We start from the raw sequence: 25,447 nt of genomic DNA on the forward strand, positions 1-25,447 counted from the left end.
CGGTATTTTGAATTTATTACGGTTTCAGTACTGCATAAATAATTTATGCATTTCCCTAGATTAAGCCTGTCTGCTCTGTGTCATTGCTACCATGGGTTTGAGCTCATGTTAATTTAGTGACTCTTGCAGTACACCCTGGCAGTTGGTGTTCCTTTTACAACCCTTCTCCCATTAAACACTCAACCAATAGCTATCCATAAAAAACACAGACCCATAGTAGATGCAGCAGTGTCAACTTAAGTTTATTAATTTTTCAATGTAAATTATAAATCAGTTCTATATTGTTTATGCTACGGGGGTTTGCTACAGCAAAACACACAAGATGATGGACGGAATGTTGCACATTGGCAAAACATTCACCCCCAGTCACAGATATGGGTTTAATCCATCGTTATTTTGCTCACCACGCCATCCCAGTTCAGACATGGCCATATGCAAATCAGTCTTGATCCTGTGCCTCATTTGAACAGTCCAGCCCGAACTGCCAAACCATGTCATCCCTGGACTGGAATCAAGCATCCTAGGACCGGTTTCGGGGTTTCACCCCTCTTCAGCCAGGATAGCTTGACTCCAGTGGCGTAGTGAGCACGGGATCCACGTCTGGGCATACCCTTCCCACATAGGGTGAACAGCAAAACACACAAGATGATGGACGGAATGTTGCACATTGGCAAAACATTCACCCCCAGTCACAGAGCTGGGTTTAATCCATCGTTATTTTGCTCACCACGCCACCCCAGTTCAGACATGGCCATATGTAAATCAGTCTTTTCCCTGTGCCTCATGGGAACAGTTCAGCCCGAACTGCCAAGCCATGTCATCCCTGGACTAGAATCAAGCATCCTAGGACCGGTTTCGGGGTTTCACCCCTCTTCAGCCAGGATAGCTTGACTCCAGTGGCGTTGTGAGCACGGGATCCACGTCTAGGCATACCCTTCCCACATAGGGTGAACAGCAAAACACAAAAGATGATGGACGGAATGTTGCACATTGGCAAAACATTCACCCTCAGTCACAGATCTGGGTTTAATCCATCGTTATTTTGCTCACCACGCCACCCCAGTTCAGACATGGCCATATGCAAATCAGTCTTGACCCTGTGCCTCATGGGAACAGTCCAGCCCGAACTGCCAAGCCATGTCTTCCCTGGACCGGAATCAAGCATCCTAGGACCGGTTTCGGGGTTTCACCCCTCTTCAGCCAGGATAGCTTGTCTCCAGTGGTGTAGTGAGCACAGGACCCACGTCTGGGCATACCCTTCCCACATAGTGCGAACAGCAAAACACACAAGATGATGGACGGAATGTTGCACATTGGCAAAACATTCACCCCCAGTCACAGATCTGGGTTTAATTCATCGTTATTTTGCTCACCACGCCACCCCAGTTCAGACATGGCCATATGCAAATCAGTCTTGACCCTGTGCCTCATGGGAACAGTCCAGCCCAAACTGCCAAGCCATGTCTTCCCTGGACCGGAATCAAGCATCCTAGGACTGGTTTCGGGGTTTCACCCCTCTTTAGCCAGGATAGCTTGACTCCAGTGGCGTAGTGAGCACGGGACCCACGTCTGGGCATACCCTTCCCACATAGGGCGAACAGCAAATCACACAAGATGATGGACGGAATGTTGCACATTGGCAAAACATTCACCCCCAGTCACAGATCTGGGTTTAATTCATCGTTATTTTGCTCACCACGCCACCCCAGTTCACGGGGTTTTCTACAGCATAAAGCAGACATGTCAAAGGATTACAAAGAACAAATAAACTCACAACTCTACGTTCTTCTGTTTTGACATCATCAACACAATGTGGCAGATATTTTCCATGATGTTATATTCAAACAGGTGTTTAACTTTCAGGCCAAGAAAGAGAAACAAAGCAGGAATGACCAGAAGCACCTGGTAATGTCCCGCTGATAGTAGACGGTTAGTTAGTTGGGAGTCTCCTGAGAGCGTCTCCGATGGTCATCATTGTTGAAAGGAAGCAGGATAACCGCCAGCTGAGGCCCCCAATGGCTGATCCAACATTTCCACCTGCATCTCAGATGGGAGGTGACACCTTGTCTCTCTGGTTCAGGCACAGATGTGGTCATAATTAAACAGCCCTTGGTGGTGGAAAGGAAGTGATAACACTGAAGTAGTCAGAAATTCAAAGTCAGACAGTTTTCAAGCATGCTGAAGTGTGTTACACTCTTTGTGTATCACATGTCAACACAGAGACTTGATATGTAATCTGCATTTATATTTATTGGCAGGATATACATTGACTGTACAATAATAATTTGGTATTGTTATTTAAAATAGAGAGGTGACACTAGATTTCAGTTTCCTTCATAGGTACACATCAAGTCGGCATTAGAAGCTCATCGCGAGGAGCACCTTCTCTGACCACAAGCCAATATCTGTGGGTGGTTGAAGGGCCCGGGCTTGGATCACTCAATGCATCAAGCAGATGAAACCCTCTCATGCACCCAGGCACCAAAGATGCCATAATATGGAGGTTGGTGGTCCGTAAACAGCCCAAACAGTACTAAGCACATTGCCCATGTGTATTCTGTGTCCCGGGGAGGCTGACATGAGTCCATCTGCTTCTTCCTTACAGTGCTCCACTTCACAAGTCCAGACTCTGCATGACAGGGACTTGTAAAACGTTAAAAATGTTTCCATTGACAACTGCTTTGCTGGGGTATTACTGCGTAAGATGTGTAATTAATGGTCTCAAAGCTTCTCTGCAGGTGAACACAGTAAATCATAACTGTTGACATGCGACCCAACCAGGTAGAATGATTGACAGAAATCTTGAGAAGCGCATCCAATCGCGAAATAATATTGATCATCTTGACCTGTAGAAGAAACACACAGACAATAATCATTCATTAGCAATGCTGTTACATGAAAGTTTGTTTTCCATTTTGGAAAGAATTCATGCCCATCCCAGTTCCAAAGTCCCCAAGATCTCAGATTGGCAACTAATACAGATGCTGCAAATTGTTAGAAGCAACCTGGACTGGATTCCAGGCTCTGGGATTTCAGGCTTTATTCTGACTGTCACAAGAGGTCCTTACATGTCCTTATGGTGGGAATTTAGAGGGTGCATGGAACAAGGAAACTATTGGCCTGACACATAAGTAATGATTTCAGCTTTACACTGTCAACAATAAATGTCAATCAACCCACACTATTTTATGGAGTTTACCAAAGGACTCTTCTTTTATTTACTGCTTTTTGGAAAACTTGTTGAACGTTTTCTTTTACAAAAAATGTTTTTTCAACTGATGCCCAGAAATGCTCAGTTATTTTTCAGCAAATCTTATTATGAACTGCACCAAATTCATGACTCAAAATACAACTTTTGTTATTGTAATGGTATATTTCTTTATGCAACGCTCCTGGTGCACTTGAATATTCAAGCATAATTCTTAAAATACCACTTTACCTTGGTGATGAGCCCATCAGTGGGAGTTATCAAGAAATCCATTCTTGTGCTTCGCCTCTGTTATAAAGTGGCAGTATATATGATCCACATGTGCTGGGGATACAGCAGCAACAATGCACTCATGTGGTTCCAAGAGAACATTTGTAGGAGACTGACTGGACTATGCCACCCTGAACAACTTGCACAGTGTGCCCTATATTTATGGAATTACCTGAGAGAACCAATCGTCAACAATAGCAGAGACACACACACTCATGTCCACAATGTAGGTATTGTTTCTCTTCATGGTATTGTTGCTGGCTGTGTGTAGTGTCACCTGCCAAGGTGAGTATGTAGCTTGTTGTGCTTGCATAGAGCACAGGGCACAAGAGTGAACCACTGTTGTTAGGAAATCTGGATTATAACCCTCCTGATCACTGCCTTTTACTGCATTCCACAGCATCTCATTATTCCAGAGGGTCTTGCTCTTGTGTGATGTGTTCCCTTAGGATGTATTGTATGATGGACACTTAATTATACCCGAAAGGTAAGAATCGCAGGGACCGAAGGAGTTATATTGTTTGGCCTCCACTTCTGCTTCCTCTCATCTCTTCCACCATTAGGCAGGACAATCAAATATTCTATGAACACGCCATACAATGGGTCACGCTCGCCTGTATGATCGCTAAACGTAATATTGCACAACATTGGGGGGCCCCGCAGGCACCCAAAATCGCAGACTGGACACGGGACCTTGATTGGTGCATGCACCGTGAAAAATCTGTTTACATTGCGAGGGGATGCCCCCGGAAGTGGTCTAAGGTGTGGACCCCCTGGAACATGTACCGAGGCGAGATTTGTGCCCCCCCCCCGACAGAGTGACCAGGATATTTCCCCCTCCCCGTGAGTCCAACTGTAAAATTATATTGTGTACTGATGACTCCTTGTGTATGCCACTGCCTATTTTGTATCTCTGTGAACTTATGCCGTGTTGTCGAAGTTCTTATAATAAAAAGAGTTATAAAAAAAAAAATATTCTATGAACAGCAATCCTCTGAATCAATATTGATTAGGTGGAACAGAGTTGTGCCACTGACCTAGATGTACCCACTCTGTAGAGCTCTGGATGACTCAGGCAGCAGCAGGGTCCTCCCCCAAAACCCAGCCGTGGCGAGGTGCACACTGAGAACTAGGGCCTTTGGCTCAGCAGTGTCTACCATAATGATTAAAACAATGTTTTAACATATATAATAAAAATCATGGATCTGCTTATATATTACAATTTTACTCCAATTAATGGCTTTCAGGATGAAAAAAAGTGCACTAAAACATGCAGAAGGATCATTTAATCTTCAAAGTGAAATTATAAAATCTAATGTTTTAAGCAACAAGGTTGGGTTTAAGATAAAAATGCCTATAGCTTAGAAGAAAGTTACAAAACATCAAAAATTGCAACGTGCTCTGTTTACACCAACTATCTCACAGGCAACATATCATATTTAAGGGGCTGGACTTCATATTAGGAAAAGCCACCAAATGATGCACTGTGCCAAATTTGAGTCTTGTCAAAAGTGGACCTGACAATAGTTTGTTGATTTCTCTTATGCGGAACTCTATAAGGCGGACATAAGTAACTCTACTACATAGTTCTGCAAGCAGCGGAGTGCATTAGGGGCATATTTACAAGCTGGCGATAAAAAATTATCGCCGCTTTTGTGGCCGTGTTTGGCTGAAAAGCGCGATAATTTTATCGCCTAATTAGCAAGACCACGCTAACACGTGAAACCTTGCTTTAGCATCGGGATTCCTAACGTCCAGCTTTGCATCTCTGATGAGATGCAAAGTGGGCGTTCCTGACTTAACATGACAGGAGAAATGTCTCCAAGCGACATTTCTCTTATCATCAAGCCCCACGCTATGAAGCATAGCGTCAGGAAAAGTAGCGATATATTTCTTTAATCCTGTAGATTACAGAGAACTCATTTTGGAGACAGCAGGGGTATTCCTAGGATTCCAATGCACATGCATACCAACCCACGAAAAAGCGCACCTATCCCATGGGCTATATCGCGCTACAGTAAGTAGGCATGACTAGTTGGCATGTTACAGAGCTCACCTTAGCTTCTAATAAAGCAATATATGCCTCTGATGAGAAAGCGGAGAGATCTGAGATGCCCCTCAGTACCACGACACGAACATCAAATGTTTTTGTTAGCCCCCAGTTAAAGTCATCAGTAGTGCCAGAGACAGCACAACTATCCCTCTGTTTCCACTGCACTCACTAACCCACATTCACAGCGCAGTCATTAAAGATGATGATGGAACACGGACGCCCCATCACTCAAGGACCAGATTCTCACTGATGTCGGAAACAGCAGGGCCGTATCTCCTGTTGAAATAATCATGCACAAACCTACCCAACCACAGGGAGGCGCCTTGAGGGGTGTGTGAAGCACTCTATGGATAACCATGGGAATGCTGAGTGATCCTCGTGATCAGGGCCGGCTTCAGAGGTGGTGGCTCCCGGTGCAGCAGTCTTTTTATTTGGCATCCCACAATGACGTCCTTCATGAACTCTCTCACTACCACTCTCCTACAGTGCCCCTCATCTCTCCATAGTCTCGCCCTGTGCGTGATACATATCTGTCAGCAGTGAGACAGGGAGTGACATCAACAGGCTGTAGTAAGTCGCTAACACCACCACTACCCCTCAGTTTACAAAGTACTCGGCAACGACAGGGACTGCAGACCTCTCCTCACCACATTTACCTGGCCCCAGAGATGTCTGGAGCAGGACTTCCACCCGCTACTGATTATGTTCTTGCCCCCCATTTTACTACTGCTATTCATTTTCCATTGATAAATAATATAGAACAACAGATACCAGAATACAAAGCCGCACAAGAAAAGAAAAAATATTGCAACTTTTTCGGCAGCAGCACAACACGCCGCCCGTGCTGCGCTGCTTACGAAAAGTGTATACAATTGAAAGAAGCAGCTATGGACAGAAAGCAATATGGACAGTATATAATGCACTCACCTATTAAACTAATGTTCGCAGTGCATGCGATCTCCTACTGAGCAGCGCCCTCTTAGACAAGATGACGGTGAAAGTCCTGGAGAACTTTTATCGTGGACAGAAGGAGTACGTTCACAGCCGCTGCAGACCGCAGCACAGACAAGGGAAGCACGCCAGGTGCTGCTATCAGACTCAAGCTGCGCCGCCTTCTTGATAGCTGGCCAGAGAGACGCCCCAGCATCTAAACAAGCATTTGCAATGCAATAGGTCTCGCATTCGTAAGAGTTTAAGCCATAGGCATTGTAAATGACAATGCCTTGTATTTCTCTGTTTTAAAAACTAACACATAAATAAAAGGCCTTGTCATTTACAATGGAAGAGGAAGAGGTGTGGCGCCCCGGCCAGGGCAACTGACTCCGGAATCTGGGGATCACGGTTCGATCGCCGGCGGCAGATTAGCCCAGCACCATGTGACTCTGGGTAATAGTTTGCTTAATCTTCCCGATGGCCCCCGCACCTAGAGACCCTTACGGGTGATTGTTCGCACTTTACAAATGTGGATTATTATTATGCCAATAACTTAAACTCTTGCAAATGCGAAACCTATTGCATTGCAAATGCTTGGTGCAATAGGTCTTGCAATTACGTGAGTTGGAGCTATTGACATTCTAAATGTCAATGCCTTTTTTTATTTATCTTTTGGTTTTTAAAATATAAATAAAAGGCATCGTCATCTACAATGCCAATAGGTCAAACTTGCGTAAATGCAAGACCTATTGCATTGCAAATGGTTGTTTACACTGTTGTTTGCACTTCCGATATTGTGAGGTTTGTGTAAAAATTACATTTGTTCTTTTTTTTGGGTGGAGCAAAAAGCGACACACATACCTTCAAACCACTGAAAACTTCTCAAACAATATCAGTAATGAATTTTTTTTAAGAATGCATATTCCGCAATCCAATAAACTACACACAAATGGAATGTAGACGGAACTAAAGAAATTGCTGTTACCCCTGTATTTATAGAGTTGAGCTTTTCATCAGGAAACAGTTTCTTTAATCTTTCAACACTGCTTGAACCCACATTTATGCGGTCACATTTCACTGGGCAAGGATAGAAAATGGATGCTTTAATTCGTAGAAAATGGGTGAGGGAACACAAAGCGGCTGAGTTTCTTTTCACTCACCAGCACGTGACACCGAGCTGCCTGCAGCCCCCGCGGTGCAGAGCTGGGGGCTCTGTGGATAGCTACGAGTTTAGCTACCTAAAGGGCCCCTCAAAGAGCGCAGCCACAGGAGTCATGCTGGAAATGTAGGCCTACAGGTCAGTGCGAAAGGAGACACTACAGGTCCCAGAATGCAAAGTGCTCATGGCTCAACAACTAGGACCGAGCGAAGGAGTCGCAGGGCTTGAGGTTTCTTGATAGTACAGAGACCTACACTTGTGCACAGACGGGGAAATGTGCAGACTGGGGCGGGAGTAGGAGGAGGGGCGGAGCTGTAGAAACTCGCCACAGATGCTGTGAACATTGTAGAACAAGCATCTGCAATGCAATTAGGGCTATTGGTGTTGCAAATGATGTTTTTGGTGTGTAAATAATGTCCCAGCAGTAGCATAAGTCTATGACATAGGGCATCGGTGTGGCAACAGCAAACCACATTCTGTTCCAGAGCACACATCTCCCCAACAGAGCAGGCTTGCACCCCATCATCTCACACCTGTGCACTTGTATGCTATGGTACAGGCACCGGAGTCCTTACACAATCCTGCATTTAGTTGCAATATAGCGCCAAGATGACATGGGAACATAAATCAGAGCACTGTATTCGTTTCTTATGTCAAGCGAACCGGTCACAGAACAGCTGGATGGCTAGTTCCTAAACAAAGAACCAGCGACTTGGGCAAGCAGCGCTTTACAGGTCCCCCCTCGCAGCAGGGGCCGGAATAAGGGATAACAAGAAAGGTATGGTGTACTATGTACTATGCACCACACCATCCTTTACTTGTGTGCGCGCGGGGGTGGCCGCTGTGGGATTGCGCGAGCCCCATCCTTCACCTGCAGACACTTTAAATAGAATACCTACCTGCTTTGTCAAGTCACAGTCCGGACTCCGAGCACAGGCGGGCTCTATAACGAAACAATATAATTCAGCCCTTTGTTGTCACTGACTAGGCCTCATGAGGACAGGACAGCCATTACTAGATAGAGGTGTGTGGGATGGATAGGGGGAGAGCCATGGTAGAGTCCAAGAGTTAACAAGACCAGCATGCCTTGCCCGTCCGCCCATTCATGTTATAGTGCTCTGAGGCCCACAGGGGGCTCTTCTACGCTACATAGAACCACATGAAAAATGCATTTAAAATATGTACAGTTGCATATTATACTCTGAGTACATCAGGTTTTCCTATTATTCAATTTAATGGTGCCCAGTTTACAAACATGAAAAGGAAAGCTGCTGGGACTTAAACTAAGCAATTAACTAGCGAGCTGCGGTCCAACAGTGGAGCGGAATAGATTGGAGAGATTGGGAATTTATTAATATATTTAAGGAGTATAAATACAGGGGAGAAACTCAGTAGGAGCTGAGGAAGTAAAAGAAAGCTTACGAAGGAGCTGTCCGCTTTATATTCTGCTGACGTTATCAATGCTCTGTCGGAGAACACCGCCGAGCACTACACACACTCGAGATTATGATTCATAGCAGCATATGGGATACCGGCTGCTACCCCTTCCACAGACTGGCGAAGGGAAACCTCACGGGGATCCAGAGAGATGCCAGCACGCACCCGTGAAAAAAACACAATTAAAAAAGTATGAAACAAACGCACATGGCCCATAAGGCACTTTTCCGCTCTTTGCCAAGACATCTTTCCCAGTCTGTGAACTCTATGGCCAGACCCCCCGCATTCCAAATTCAGAGAGATGACAGGGGGCGAACGGACAGCGGGAGGGAGAAAGCTTTGCGAGTGGTGTGGACAGGGCAGTAAGGGAGGTCCTGGGGGCTGCGGCTCGGACTGGTGGGAGCTGCAGGCGCTCAGCACACTCGGGGCAGCAGATGTCCAGCCTATGCGACACTCAAAAAACAATGTAGTGCTTACATTGAAAGATACCGCCCTGCAGTGTAAGTTTACTGTAGTTGGTTGATGCTGCTTCCAGACTACACGGAAGTTTGGTATCGGATCAACAGCCAACAGAAAGCAAGATAAAAACAGCAATGCCACAGTTAAACGAATCACAAGTGGTATGAAAAATCACACAGATTTTCACACAACATACGGATTACTTTATCTCTCGCTGAGACAGCGCATGCAGCGCATGCACTGCCAAGGCGAGACCTAAAAACGAAAAAATTGCATTTGGCGAGCCTTACCAGAGAAAAGAAAGGTGTGGCTCGCCAAACTCTATTTTTCAAGCTTGTACTTTTTTCGTAAGCAGCGCATCACGCCGCCTGTGTCGCTCTGCTTATGAGAAGTATATACAATTGAAACAAGCAGCCACAGACAGAAAGCAGCAATGTAAAAAAAAGAAAGAGTTCTACAACAAAACACATAAGGAATAAAATGGGAAAGAGACTGTAATCAGCCGGTGCTCTTCTGGCTTGACCGGAAGTGAGCTATCGGCTGGCAGAACAAGTCCGAATGCTGCAATTAAGCGAGGGCTGGTGGGAACGTATGACAATCAGCATGACCTAAAAAGAGAAAACTGTAAAGAGGCCAAAACTCAACCTTGATGAATGCCCTGCCCTAATTTGAAAGTCGGCGAGCATTCACACTGTGTGCCAAAATTAAAAAATGTACTTACGAAGTGTAAGGAAACCTATATGTAGCCTAGAAGCACCAAGGGAGATCAAGAATAACCAAACGATGGCATGGTTAACTAAATCAAATGCACTGATAAGATCTGCGAATCAAAGATACCAGATTGTAAAAGGACTCATAACTTGATGTAGTGAATCTTTTGAATTCTTGATCCAGACCAGTGTCTGTGAAATTCTTTATATTATAGCAAGATAATTCCGCCTATATATAAGTAAAGGAAGGTGGCAAATCGGTCCCCCTTTGAACCAATGCTAAGAGGCATGTTTTCAAGCAATCCTGCACCCCTTGGAAGGCACCATGTGGTGTTTGCTACACGATGAAGGGATGTTTAGGGGTGCACCAGAAGTGCCCAAAGCGGAGGACCACAGGGGACAGAGGCCCTGCTAGGTGCCCCAAAAAAACCTTTTTGCCAGCCTTTTTTCACATTGGAAGAACTGATATGAGATGGCTGGCAGAGAAAGGTGGATCACAATCCCCACCGCGGTGCCTGAGAAGGAACTGGCTCCATTGTGGAGAAAGTGATCGGACTGACCGTCCAATGGGATCCTGGAGCCTGTTGGAAGCTTTTGGTCAGTCGCTGGGCCAATGGGGTCGGACCATCTGCATCCTAATGCAACAGTCTGATGGCGGTTGGAGATGTCAGTGAGACCGACACTGAGGGCAAGTCGGTGTCAGTCCCACCAACATCATAATCAGCCCCTTAGTTTAAAAGAAAGGACCAGAAACGGAGAAGATTTGTGCAGTGTGATATATTACTCATAATTACAAAAATCGGTTTATCTCACCAGGTCTTGCGCCAGATCCAGAGAAGCTGGTACAGGTGTTGTGCTCCCCGGTACACTGAATTTCTCCAGCCGCTGAGCAGGGGTCCACAGACTCGGTAGTGAAACAATCTTTACATTTATAGCCATTGGGGGTGTCGTCTACAGCAGGCACTGAAATAAGAGAACAGGAATTGAAAAGTGTATTTCTATTCATAAAAGGGATGCCAAGTCGATGCTAAATTCGCCCACCCTAACAACAATAGCATTAAATACCCCACATTGTATGAAAATAAAACAAATGTTAGGTTTAACTCATGAGGCACATATGTTTTTTTACTTTATCCTTGCCCAGAGTAACAATTATTTTTCTTTAACTGCTGTAGAATTTTGTGTGCTTGAAGTAACTCACTAGACCTGAACCATTGCATTCTCCATCTCCGGGAGATGTGAGGACAACAACCCATCCACATATCAGTCATGCACCAGGGTGCAACGCACCCTTGAGGTTTAACCCCTTCAGCGCGGCACGGATTTTCGCGCTGTGCTGAAGGTTCTGTGTGCGGGCGGGGCCATGACGGAGCGGTTCCGTCATGCACACAGCGCAACCGACGCTCATGATGGAACCACTCCGTCATGAGCGTCGAAGGGGTTAAGTAAATACTGTCAATGCCAATATATTGAGTGTGGTTTGATCTTACCAGTTAGCCCATGCTCCACGCCCCAGCATACAGATAGATTTTAAAGGAAGGGGAAAGTGGGCTCCAGATTTTAGGCGGCACATCATTGCAGGCACCACAATGGACACACAGTAGGAGTATTGATTTAATCTTCAAAAAGTAATAATGTTACAGGTAAGTGAGACAATTGCTTTTGAATCTCCACTTTCTTGTTGACATCTTCGAGACTATGAGAAGGTGGCTTCATCAAAATACCACCTGCCCTTAGAGAAACAGGTGTATCATGGAAAAGAGACAAAGTGGCAAGAGGATGTGCAGCACGTTGTGCTTTCACTTCTTCGCTAGCCCTTGTTTTAAGGCAGCATCTGAAGCCCACACTGTCTTTACTGGCAGCTTCTCAAAAACATTCAGAAGCTTGGTGAGAAGCTAATGTCAGAGGAAGTTTGAGACACAGGCCCTATTGACAGAATGAAGAGTCTTTCCTGTGGTTGACAGGATCTTTATCTTTAGATGTTAGACAAACGCCCCAGAGAACGACAATATGGGGTTAACGAGCGTGACCCACATTAATCATAACTAAATTAATGTAACCATGAAGGTCTTTGTCATGAACATATTCTGGCCTTAACATCTCACTTAATGCATGGATTATGATGCATATGGAACCTTTAAGGTCTAAAATTAGTCTAGGAGGGGAACTGGTGAAAGGTCTCTATGATGAGGTTAGGCTAAAATGGGGCAAGATTATCCCTCCCCAATTTGAGGAAGATACCATTACAGCAAATTATCACCTAATTATGAGGTGTTTACAGCACGGTTACTCCCCAGAGGAGGTTTTCTGGGCGTTTGAGCTGCATTGCTCGGATGTAGCTAGAAGGATGACCAGACCCACCCATTGAAGAGAACCCCAAGAGGTATGGTGGTGTGACACTTAATGTATTAAGGCCCAAAATAACCTTGGAAGGGCCCTTCATGCTACCCCCTGCGGCAGTACCTAATTAATAGTGCGAGGGAAACTTATCAGATCACTATTGGGAAAAGAAAAGAAGAATTGAGGAGACTAGCATGGGAGGATTTTTTGGGAGCAAGCTCCCTCAAAGATACTAAAAGCTTCTGGGACATCATTAACCACCATCTATTCACGGAAGAAGTGAGACAGATGGAATCATTGGTTTTTGGGGATGCCTGAGAATTCCACTTTACTGCTATATTTAACCTGCAACTCAAGCAGTTGGAGGGGAATATTTGGGATCTTCCTGTAGATTTAATTGCAGCTTCCCAACTAAGTTCATCCATCTCAGTATCAGAGGTTGAGGAGGCTTTAGCGAAGGGGATATGTTTGAAAGCCCCAGGCCCTGATGGTGTCCCATTTGATTTGTTTAAAATGAATCCCAACCTGTGGGCACCTCTATTGACAAGTGTCTTTAAAGGAGTCGTTATCAGCACTGTTCCAGTAACTTGGAAGGAGGCCATAGTGGTTTCCGTTTTTAAAAAAGACAATAGGAGTGACCCAGCACGTTATAGGCCAATTTCCTTAATTGATGCTACAGTAAAGGTATTGGGAGGGTAATCTTTGCCTGATTAGAGGCCTGGGCATCCACCACAGGGGTCATATCAAAAACACAAAAGGGCTTTAGGAGAGGGTTGGGGACCACTGACCAATGTCTCAATTTGTCTGTGATCATTGGCAAGTACATGAAGACCAGACAGGGTTCTATCCACCTGGCCTTCATGGACTTGTCCAGTGCTTTTGACACCGTTAAGCAGGACAAATTGTGGGCCCTGATGGGAAGAATGGGCGTAGAAGACGGACTGATTTCCCTCCTACGCAGGTTACATGCTAACCCCGCAGTTGTTATAACATACAGCACCCAAGGGGGAAGGACCAAGCTGATTGTCTCTACAGAACATGTTCGTCAAGGGTGCTTCTTAGCCCCCTTTCTCTTTTTAATGTACACAAACGGCCTTTTTACTGGATAAGGAGATTGATTTTCATTGAATTTGTGGTAACCCTGTCCCACCACTATCATATGCAGATGGCACAGTGTTAATGGCAGTGACAGCAATATCCTTTAACAATTGATTAATGATTTTATGTTGTCGTTTGACTTAAAAGTCAATTTTATTAAATGTTATACCATGGTGTGCTGGAGCAGGGTTTCTATTGAAAATTTATTGAGATTTAAACTCCAGTTTATGTTATATGTCATGATTAAAATTACTAATTTATAATCATTAATTATTAATTTTGTTGGAAGTCTTGATTAACCAACATTACTAATGGAGAGAAAATTACACGCGGGAATGCATATATGTTGCTTTATTAATACGTGAACTAAATTGGTGAGCAAATTAATTAAATAAGTGTCGCAAAGGTGCTATTTGTTTCGTGTTTGCGCTTTAAAATAACGTGCTCTAATGCTTCTTTGTGTTGCAGCCGGCTAGATAAATACATACACATAAGGGTATTAGTGGGAATTAACACTGTATAATCATTACGATGTGGTAACGTTGTTTTGTGTTTCTTTTAATTAAGATGGTTCGTTTTGGCCTAAACCAAGATGGCCGCTATTTACAGCCTGCACTCGAGTGATTGAGATTTGACACGAGGCCTTGCTGAACATGGTTGGAAGTCACCTGACCACAGCCTCTGTCTGAATTAAAAGTTTCCGTGAGGACGGCAGCCCCGGGCTTGCTTCCATTTGCCCTTGGAAAAGAATAAAGCCACAATGAACTGAGATAACTTGCGGTGGCTTCACTATGGTACCAAGGAAGAGCATTCATAAATGTATCGTTCCCTCAACTCGAGTTTCCTTCTTCCGTGTTTTTATTTTTGTGATTTTTCTGAGCGGAGGTTTTCTAAATGTTGCTAAACGACATCCTTTCCTGCTCGCTCTGCTCAACGGCTCAACGGACATTCAGAGTTTGTTTGTTACTTTTATTTTGCAAGTTTTATTATAAATAATGTTAGACTAGGGAGGGTCTAAGGCCACTTCTTCCTGAACTTATGTTCGTGAGGATCGATGCTGATCGTGAGGACGGCGACTCGGGAGACTTTACTGAGAGACCTGTCCTGATCCATTTAGCTAGAATAGGTAACTATGAGAATAATGATTTTGCTATTGATTGACTTTCATTTGAATTAATTTAGATAAACAACCATTTGTTTGAATTCCAGTGTCGGTGGTTATTTCTTTGTCATTTATTGAGTTTCAAATGTATTTCCTGTGTTTAAAATCATGACTCAGGACAATTTCTTTATGATTGCATTGACCTCGTTTAGATGCAGATTGGTTTAGGTTTCTCTCTTATATTCAGTGTGGATAGAGTAATAGAATGAATGTCAGTGTGATGGGCCCTAGCGTATGATGAGTATATGTGCGCGTGACTGTGGATTTACTCTGTCCGTGGAAGTAGGGAGATTTTATATGCGCCGATCTGCAGCAGTTTCCTGGTAGCAGTATGATGGTTTTAGATTATTGTCTTGATCTGATAGATTGCTTGTACATAGGCTTTTGATTCATTGATTTATTGATTGATGTTGGTATATGTACTAATACTATATGTTGAAATTGTCGTATTGAGTTTTATGTAGTGTGTACGGCTTCTGGAACGTGGGGAGCTGGTGACGGTTCCGTAGTAGGGCAGAGGGAAGTGAGTGCTGCTCTCGGGAAAGACGGGATTGTTGGCCCTGTACGTATGCGGGGAAAAACGTATGACAATTGAAGTTGCGCGTCACATTGTCTGGGTTCGGAATCAGTGACATCGTCGTGTGTTACTATTAGGGACATATTTTCGGTATAAAAGGAGTGCGTATGGTAGCGAAGGTTATCTGTGAAACTCAGGTCTTAAGTCCCAGGGATCCGTAAGGTTCGCCGTTAAAGCTTACTGCTGGAGTAGTAATAGGTATTCTCTGAGCTTGTCTGAAGGACTGGGCAGAGGTAAGCGCTGCTTGGTTAATGTGTGTTATAATTCTGTAGGGGGACAGACTGTTCGCTGTTCTCTGGAAAGGCAGGATTTTGTGTGCATGTGCTACATTTTCTGGTGTGAAAGTGCGTGAATGTATGAGCATTTAGTTGATTGTGAGACTCTTTGGAGCAGTCCTAGAGGAAACAGTTAATGGATGCATGTTAGAAGGGCAGAGTAGAGGGATGTGCTACTGTGTCAACGAAAGAAATGATTCCGTGGTAGAGCAGAGGCAAGTGCTGTTCTAGAAAGAAGCGGGATTCTTGTAAGAAAGAATTTCTTTACTATTCTGTGGTTAGCGAAGCAGACAATGGAGATGTTTATATGTTGTAACTAATAGATTTTGTAGAATCTGAAACGAAGTCTACTGAGAAGGCTTTGTAAAGGAGGGGTAGACTGGTGACAGGAGACAGAGCAGAAGTGACTGCAGCGACTACTGACGTCATACAGACCGCGCTGTGATTGGGCAGTGGATCAGAACAGTGCTCGCGCTAGGATTGGTGCGTTGGTGTGAGCCGCGCAGGGATTGGAAGGAGTACAGGGTGACGTAGACGCTCCAGGATTGGTGCGTTGGTGTGAGTCGCGCTGTTATTGGACAAAAGATCGTACAGTTGCGGAAAGGACTAGAGGGTTGTAGTGAACGCGAAAATGTATTATCAACCGGAGGAAAAGAAAAAGAAATCCTTGTTCGGTAAAATTAAAAGATGGTTCGACAAGGATAAAAACATAATAACTAGAGAAGGTGAATTGCTACCTCCGACAAGAACTCCTGCATCCTTCATGGTTGCGAAATATGGGTATCATACCTGTATATGGTTAGATAACTGGGCTAAGTATACTAAAGAAGATGGTGTCTTAGCGTTCCCGGAACATGGTTCATTTAATCTGGCCATGTTGAGAAATTTACGGGAAAAAATGATGTGTCTAGAGCCTAGACCAAGGCCGACACAGTTCGAGGCATTGGTGGAATGGGAAGATGAGGTGCATGAGCGAGAAAAGCAGAGGAGTGGAGGCAATTATAGGTATATGTTCGGGAGGAAATATGATCGTGAGACTCATCATGATCGAATGAGGAGATGGCGTGATGCTAGTATGTCAGAGGGATTATATCCTATGAGAACTGTTGAAGAAAAGGAAGGGAGAAAAAGTGCAGAAAAGGTGCCTGATACAGAAGTGAGAAGGTATGGGGCTAATGATTATGAGGATGAGGTCTTGGATGACATGATTTACAAGAGACCACCTCCATATAGACCAGAACCAGAAGAGAGCACGCCAGTTGCTACTCCGATAAGAAATACTTTGCGAATTGTGAAAACTGAGGTTGTGACACCTGATCTGAAAAGTGGTAGCTCTTTCACGGAAAGGGAGAGAGAGAGAGAGAGCGAGAGAGAGAGAATCGAATCGGTGATGAGAAAACAAGAGAATTAGCCAGAACCACATCTGAGCTGACTGAGAAAATTAGAGAGCTGACGAAAAATCTGGAAGCTGTTACAGTGCCTGTAACGATTGGTCCGGTTGTGCCTATTTTTGATAAACAAAGAATGGGTGAAAATGGTTTGACAGTTCCCTATGTAGGTAATGGTTTGGTTGGTTCTTGCACTTTGGAGGAATCTAGAATGAGGACGGGTGAAAATAATTTGAAGCAGTCAAGACATGACACATGCAGTGGAGGATCAGATGTACAGCCTAATTCAGGATTGAATACTAGTTGTTTGGGAGGAACGATTTTGGAACCACAGAGAATGTCAGAACAAGTGGGTGCAGTGAAAAAGTCTACTGAAATAACAGCTGAAGATTTGAATGATTGGTTGAAAGTTCTTCAAAAGAAGGATAAAGATTCACAGGCAATTGATGTAGCCAGGTTGCGCATAGAATTGGAGGAGCTTATTGCAGGAACAATTCCTACAGAGATATTAAAAAACCATCATGATGGAGAGTTGTTATTTATGTGCAAGAGTATCACCTGGAGGGCTAAAAGTACACATGACAGGTTAAAAGCAACAGCGAGTGAACAAGGAGTTGACATGGATAAGATAAAAGCTTTGCAGAAGCCTTACAGGGTGGATTTCACCGACAAGGACATTGAGAATCTAAATGGTGTTGGCAGAACAGGGCAGATTAAGGAAATGATTGCCTTATTGCGAAAATGGGGTGATGTGGAAAAGTGGAAGGATAGATGGTACAAGAAAAGGGAAGATTCAGTGGACAGGACTTATTCAGCTTTTCCCATGAGAGAAAAAGAGAAAACAGTGGATGCTTATCCTATGAGAGAGGAGGAGGATATGTACATGTCCCATGGACTAGACAGGATATTTTGTCATTTACGAATGATTTCCCTCGATTGAGAGAAAAGCCCGTCGAGTGGTATAGGCAGGTAGACAGGTTTGTGAAATTGTCAAAAGTGCTGTGGATTGACCTGAATAGTCTGTTTGATATAATTGTTCCAGCAGACTTGTGGGCAGAGTGTAAAATAGTTGTAGATTGGCCTGCTAAGGAGTACCCAAGAGATCCGAAAACGGGAGCACCAGACCCAGAGGTTATGAAGAAGTACGAGCAGGTTATAGTGTTCCTGAAAAATAAGGTACCCCCGAAAGAGACAGACTGGGTTAAGATAGATCGAACACATCAGGAAGCGAAAGAATCAGTTCATGCTTTTTATGAAAGGCTGATACTGGCTTTTAAACAGTTTAGTGGAGATGAACACCTGGGTGACAAGGATTTGAGTCATTTTGTATACAGATTTGTATATGGCTTGAGACCTGAAATCAGTGAGAGAATACGTGAGCATACAGTTGATTGGCAGAGTAAAAAGATTGAGGAAATCTTGAGACATGCAAAGTACTTCAGTGATGAGATTGAGGCAAAACAGAGAAAGCTGAAAGAGAAAGCAAAGTGGGCACAGGTGAAAGTTGCTGAAAGACAAGAAGCACAGATGGTGGAACAAGCGAATAATCCAGGAAATAGGCCCAGATATGCAGGAAAAGGGAAGGGGAATCTAGAAGAGGCAAAGAAAAAGTTCCCTTGTCACAACTGTGGACAATTGGGGCATTGGAGATCCGAGTGTACCAATCCACCATTAGTGAGTAATGAGAATAAACCCTTGAATCAACAGGTGCAGAACGAGGGGTGTAATCAACAGCAACAACAGCAGAAGGTTGTCAGACAGCAGAGCCAAGAGCCAAAACCGCCCTTGCCGCAGAATAGAGGGTCCCAAAAGTATAACCAGGACTCAGGATTCTACAATGATGAGCAGGTAAACAAACCGAGACGTTCTAACCTGGTACAGCAGTACTGGTTAAAGAATGAGGGGAGTGAGTCTGAAGGGGACTATTGACGGTGCCGAAGAGAGGAGGAAGAGTGCATACTTGGTGCAACTCTAGAAATAGACCAGGCAGGACCATTTGTAGATGGGAAAATAAATGGGGAGAGTGTTACTTTTTTGGTAGACACAGGAGCAACGAGATCAACTGTCAGGTCAGCAGATATTAGAAATCTTCCTCTCTCGGACGAAGCAATCCAAGTGGTTGGTGTAGCAAATACACAGATTAAGACTCGTCTTACCGAACCAGTAAGGGTAAGAATAGGGAAATTTTCAGACATGCACAGGTTTGTAGTCTGTGACACTAGTCCAGTGAACTTGTTAGGTAACCTATTGTGCAAGATGAATTGTACAATTTTTTGTACTCCGGATGGAATAGCTTTTGAGACACCAGATGAGGATGTCTTGTACAGGATGACTCTAGACAATAGAGAGAGTGAGATTGTTGGTGCATATGCTGTGTTTATTCCAGATGATTTGCCTCAGGAGTTGAGACACACAGTAAAAACAGCGGTTTGGGATTTTACTGGAGAAGATGTGGGATTGATGAATAATGTAGATCCAGTGAAGATTTCAGTGAAAGAGGGGATTGTTTATCCTAATATCCCATTGACACCAGAGATAATTGAAGGAATAACCCCTATAATTGACAAGATGATTCAACAGGGTGTTTTGAGAGAGTTACTGAGTAGCCCGTGTAATTCACCGATAATGGGGCTAAAGAAACCTAATGGAAAGTTCAGGATTGTACAAGATTTGAGAAAGGTTAACAAAATTGTGGTGGCATGTTGTCCCATTGTGCCAAATCCTTCAGGGATTTTGTATCAGATTCCTCATGATGCTGAGTGGTACACGGTGATTGATTTGTGTCATGCTTTCTTTTCAATTCCATTGCATCATGATAGCCAGCCGATTTTTGCATTTCGGTTTGGACAGCGTATTTTGGCATGGTGTCGTATCCCACAGGGGTATACAGAGAGTCCTTCGATATTCAATCAGTTATTGAAGAAATCATTGGAGAGTTTGATCATGCCTGAAAGCTCAGTACCAGTGCAGTACATCGATGACCTACTTGTGGCATCGAAGACACGTGAAGCTTGTGAAGTAGATACCATAGCTTTACTGAATCATCTGGCAGATGGAGGGTTAAAGGTATCTCCAGCCAAATTGCAATTTTGCAAGAAAGAGGTGCATTATCTTGGACACAATATTGAGAAAGGTCTGAGAAAGGTGACCGATGACAGGATCAAAATTATCAGCGGAATGAGGGCCCCGATGACCCAGAGAGAAGTGAGGATGTTTCTGGGGATGGTGGGTTATTGTCGTCAGTGGATAAGTAATTTCTCCCTGATAGCAAAGCCACTGATTAAATTGACCAAAAGTGAAGTGAAAGACCCATTGGAATTGGATGCAGAACAAATGGCAGCATTTGAAGAGTTAAAGAGCAGAATGTGTGAAGCCCCTGCTTTGGGAATGCCAGACTATGAGAAAGAGTTTAAGTTGTACTGCAGTGAGAGAAATGGATGTGCACTTTCAGTGTTAATTCAGAAACATGGACAACTGAGAAGGCCAATTGCGTACTTCTCATCGACACTTGATCCCGTAGCTGTGGGTTTGCCAGGTTGCCTGAAAGCGGTAGCTGCTACATGCAGAAGCTTGGAACAGAGTGAGGGTATAATAATGGGATATCCTGTACGGGTATTCGTACCTCATGATGTGGCAATTCTTTTGACGAGAAGCAGGACTCAATATATGTCACACAGTCGGCTGACTAAATATGAGAAAATCATTCTGGGAGCATCAAATGTGACTCTTGAGAGATGTGTGAATGTGAATCCAGCAACTCTGTTGCCAGATGCTGACAATGTGAATGTGGGAGATGATGTTGATCATGATTGTTTGGATGTGCTTGACTACTGCACAAAACCTAGACCAGACATAAGAGATTTGCCATTGCCTGAGAGTGATCATGTGTTGTTTGTGGATGGATCATGTCTGAGGACTGATGATGGTGTGCTGAGTGCAGCATATGCGGTGTGCAAAGTTTCAGAAGTTATGGAAGCTTCGTCTTTGAAAGGAGTTAGGTCTGCTCAAGTGGCTGAATTGGTGGCATTGACAAAAGCTTGCAAGATTGGAAAGAATCTGAGAGTGACTGTGATGACTGATAGTCAGTATGGATTTGGAGTCGTTCATGATTTTGGCCAACTTTGGCTTCAGAGAGGTTTCTTGACGTCGAGTGGGACTCCAATAAAGAATGCTGAAGTGATTGGAAAATTGCTTGAGGCGATACAGCTGCCTAAAGAATTAGCAGTTGTGAAGTGTGCTGCTCATGGACAAGGAGATGATTTTGTTACTCTTGGTAATCGTTTTGCCAATGACATAGCACAGTATTGTGCAAAGAACAATAATTCGATTAACAGGGGATGAGAAAAGGAAATGTCTTTTTGTTCTGTGATGTTTACTAATGTCCTAGAAACGTGGGATGAGGTGAAACAGTTGCAGGATGAAGCAGGAGATGAGGAAATGAGAGATTGGATCAAGGCAGGTTGTGCCCCAAGAGAGACAGATCATGTTTGGATCTATAGAGATGGTAGACCAGTCATGCCAAATAGCATGCTGTCAACAATGGCGAGGATGTACCATGGTCAGGGACATCTGGGGAGGGACGCAATGATTAGGTCATTCAAACAAACCTGGTACAATGCAAAGTTCAGGCTAATTGCAGAGAGCATCTGTCAAAGATGTTTGATTTGTCAGCAGTTCAATACTGGGAAAAAGACAGTGGTGAGTCTAGGAACAATAGGCAGAGAAGGAGGTCCTTTTACCAGAATGCAAATAGATTTCATTGAAATGCCCCAAGTGAACAGATTGAGGTATGTTCTGGTGGTAGTCTGTTTGTTCTCAAGATGGGTGGAGGCCTATCCGACTAGGAGGAATGATGGAATAACAGTTGCAAAGTTACTGTTAAGAGAGTTGATTCCTAGGTACGGGTTCCCAGTGACAATTGAGTCAGACAGAGGTGGACACTTCTACAATGAGCTCATGGGTTTAATTTGTGAAGCATTGAGCATACAGCAGAAGCTACATTGTGCATACAGGCCAGAGGCTTCTGGTGTAGTTGAACAGATGAACGGCACAATCAAAAACCAAATTGGTAAGATGTGTTTAGCCACTGGAATGAAATGGCCTGATGTCTTGCCTCTAGTGCTTATGTCTATTAGGTCTACTCCAGATAGAACCACAGGGTTGAGTCCACATGAAATATTAATGGGACGTGCGATGAGACATGCATTCGTGCCTGTCAATAAGTTGATGACAATTACTGATGACATGATTTTGGATTACTGTAAAGGCCTGGCTGACGCAGTTCATTCTGTGTTTCACCAGGTTGGAGAAGACGCTACCACACTTGAGAAGAAGCAAGCCCACGATCTGAGTCCAGGGGACTGGGTGAGGATTAAGGTGCACAGGATAAGAAATTGCTTGGTTCCAAGGTGGGGAAGGCCAAGACAAGTCATTCTGACTACGACAACTGCAGTAAAGTGTGCTGGTGTGAAAAACTGGGTTCATACAAGTCATACTCTGAGAGTTCCAAATCCAAAGGATGGGACTGGTAAGGAGTATTTTGAAGAGTCAGATTCCAGTGATGATGCAGAAACTGAACCAGTGAGAAGAAAAAAGAATTCTGAAAGGGGGGAAGGAGAAAGAGAGTCAGGTGATTCTTTTTTCTTTCCAAGAGAGGCTTCAAGAGAAACATTGAGAGTCTCAGAAGAGAGATCAGATTCTGTAAGAGTGCCTGAAGTTCCAACGAACAGTGGAGAAGGAAGAGGAGAAGAGAGCAATTCCACAGAAACTACGCCTGAATCAGATGTTGAAAATCCACTTGAGATTACACCTGAAGAAGTAGGGTCAGAAGAAGATAGAGAGGGACAGATTGCGGAAGACCCCCGAGGAGGTGTAGGGAACATTCCTGATAAGCTAGGTGAAGGGATAAGTAGACAGCAAGAAGATTGCGTGTCGGAGACCCGAGGAGGGACAGAATTAGGGAAATCTCAATCGGTGGTGGGAAAGACTGTGGAGCAAAAGAGAGTTGTTCATGGACAAGAGGCAAATGAGACAGAATCAGATGAGAGTGAGAATGAGAAATCAGAGGGTCGAGTTCTGAGCAAGAGAACTTGGATTGGAGAGAGAAATAATAAAGAAGTGAGACCAAAAAGGAGTGTAAGAGGAGATCTTTGGCCTAACAGGATAAAGAGGCTAAGGTACAGACTGACACCAGCAAGTGCAAGTTCAAGTTCATCGAAAGCTGAACAGGTGAACGAGGTGTCCAGTCAGAATCAAGCAAAAGGTGAAAAACAAAAGGTCTCAAAAGAACCAGAGGAGATCAAGAGAATTAGAAAACCTAACCAGAAGTATAGGTCACCGGAATGGACGTACGTGGCACTGTCTGAAGGTGAAGAGGCAGAGAGTCAAAGAAATCCAGAGGGGACCGTACGAGAAGTGGTTGAGGAGAAAACTGTTGGAATCCTGAAAGTTATCCTGACTGACATTGGAGAAGAGTCGGATGCACAGGATGTTGTTGAAGATCTGATACAATTTGATGTTGCTGAAGAAGAAGTGAAAAGTGATGAAAATCCAAACTGAGTGAACTGAAGGAGTCACTTGGAGAAAAGTGAAAAGAAAAAGTCTGAAATTAGCTGTTTGAAATAATCTAGAGTTCTAAATTTCGGTAGTGGAGTAGAAAAGGCTAAGTCAAAAGACACTGCCAAAGTAGTAAAATGGCTAACACAGAAAATAATCAAAGTAGATGTGCCTTCTTGAAAAGATGGTGTAGAATGTGCTGCTGCTGTACTGGATTATTAATGCTATTATGGGGTGTACTAGCTTTATTAGTTACCTTTAGGGTTACAATAGACACCTTAGGAATACATACTGAGAATGTGACTAACATAGAGAAAAATTCACAGAAAGTAGTTCCAACTAGAAGTAGTAACATTTACATACATAAAGATAGGTCAATTAATGATTTTTCTAGCAATGTTTTTTCAAAGTTGTTGTACGAATACGTAAAGACAATGGAAGTTAGGGATTGCTACGTCTGTATGCAATTACCAGCGTCCGTTTCAGAGGGTGTTACTTATCACCATTTACCAGCTATGTATGGGATTTCATGTAGTGTGCTAAGTAGTGTTTTTTATTTGTTAGGGAAAATAGATTATGAGATGTCTAACAAAGATAACATTTTTGGGCAATTACCTATGGATAAGAAGCTGAATCCAGCTAAAGAAGCTAACATTTTTGGTGAGATTTTTATTGAGGCAGAAGAATTAATATTAGATTACATTTTTAGAAACAATTTAACCTGTAGTTTGAAAGAAGAGGAAAAGGCTTTCCTAGACTTGGTAGAGGAAAGGAGAGTGAGTATGCATGAGAAGGCAGGGAAATATGAAGTGAGTGAGACAATATGGGATATTGAGATGGGAAAAGAGTTGAAGGATGGGGCCAGTCCAACTTTGGCTTTAGATGCACCACAAAAGGGTAAACTATGCATTACCAGAAGGAGATCCCAATCTGATAGTCATTTTGTTGGGACTAGTGAGTGTCATGATACATACTTTATTGCAACAGGATGGGGTTTTAAAGGTGGTGAAGATCCAGTTTTCCCGGGAGTGTATTATATTTGTGGGAATAGGGCTTATTACAGGTTGCCTGACCATTGGTATGGCACGTGTTATGTTGGCCTGGTCTTTCCAAAGATTTTTCATATAGATAGGATAGAAGATGTAGAACACATTAATTTACTAACACGTTTTAAGAGAGAAACTTGGTCAGAAATTGTAGGTGATATCTTTGGAGCTTTAATTCCAGCAGTGGGAATTTCTTTAAATTCATATGGAATTCGGAAACTGTCAACAGTGGTGGATCGCTTATCGACAAGTACCGCTGGAGGGTTTCTTTTGGTAAATACGGAGCTGTTTGCCGTACGTGCCATGTCTATGCAAAATCGACTTGCCCTTGATATTTTATTGGCCAAGGAGGGTGGAGTTTGTGGAATGCTGAAAGTTCAACATTGTTGCACTTACATTCCTGACGAAAGCAGAGATCTAAAGGTCTATATCAAAAATATTACTGATTTGCATGAAGAATTAGTACCACTGGAAGCTGAAAGTATCTGGACTAAAATAGCTAATAAGCTACTAGCTGTTAAGAGTTTTATTGCTAAGATAGGTAGTACCATTATTGGTAAAATATTATTTCCTTTGACATGTGTGATTGTTGCTTTATTGCTGCTTAGATTAGGGTGTTTGTGTTGTAAAAACAGGGGAGGGAAAAAGAGAATAATTGGAGGAAACACTGCAAAGAAACAAAAGAGGTCAAAGAGAGACCCACAAGAAATAGAATTAGAAGAATTGAGGGAGAGTGTTTATTTGTAGTCGAAGAGGGATGATGAAAGAGAATCTGGT

At 43.5% G+C, this 25,447-nt stretch overlaps 1 protein-coding gene across 1 annotated transcript in view; it reads right to left on the bottom strand.

Annotated features, from left to right (window-relative positions):
* Positions 1–2,721: 2,721 nt before the first annotated feature.
* The window catches only part of LOC146805859 (uncharacterized), a 36,330-nt gene continuing 13,604 nt past the window's right edge, over positions 2,722–25,447 (bottom strand). The window contains exons 4-5 of the mRNA XM_085620561.1: positions 11,043–11,192; positions 2,722–2,846 (exon numbers count right to left, since the gene is read on the bottom strand). Coding sequence (XP_085476687.1) covers positions 2,722–2,846; positions 11,043–11,192 — 275 coding nt within the window. The remainder of the gene's footprint in view (positions 2,847–11,042; positions 11,193–25,447) is intronic.

This window comes from Triturus cristatus, chromosome 8, assembly GCF_964204655.1.
Source record: "Triturus cristatus chromosome 8, aTriCri1.1, whole genome shotgun sequence".
Lineage (NCBI taxonomy): Eukaryota > Metazoa > Chordata > Amphibia > Caudata > Salamandridae > Triturus > Triturus cristatus.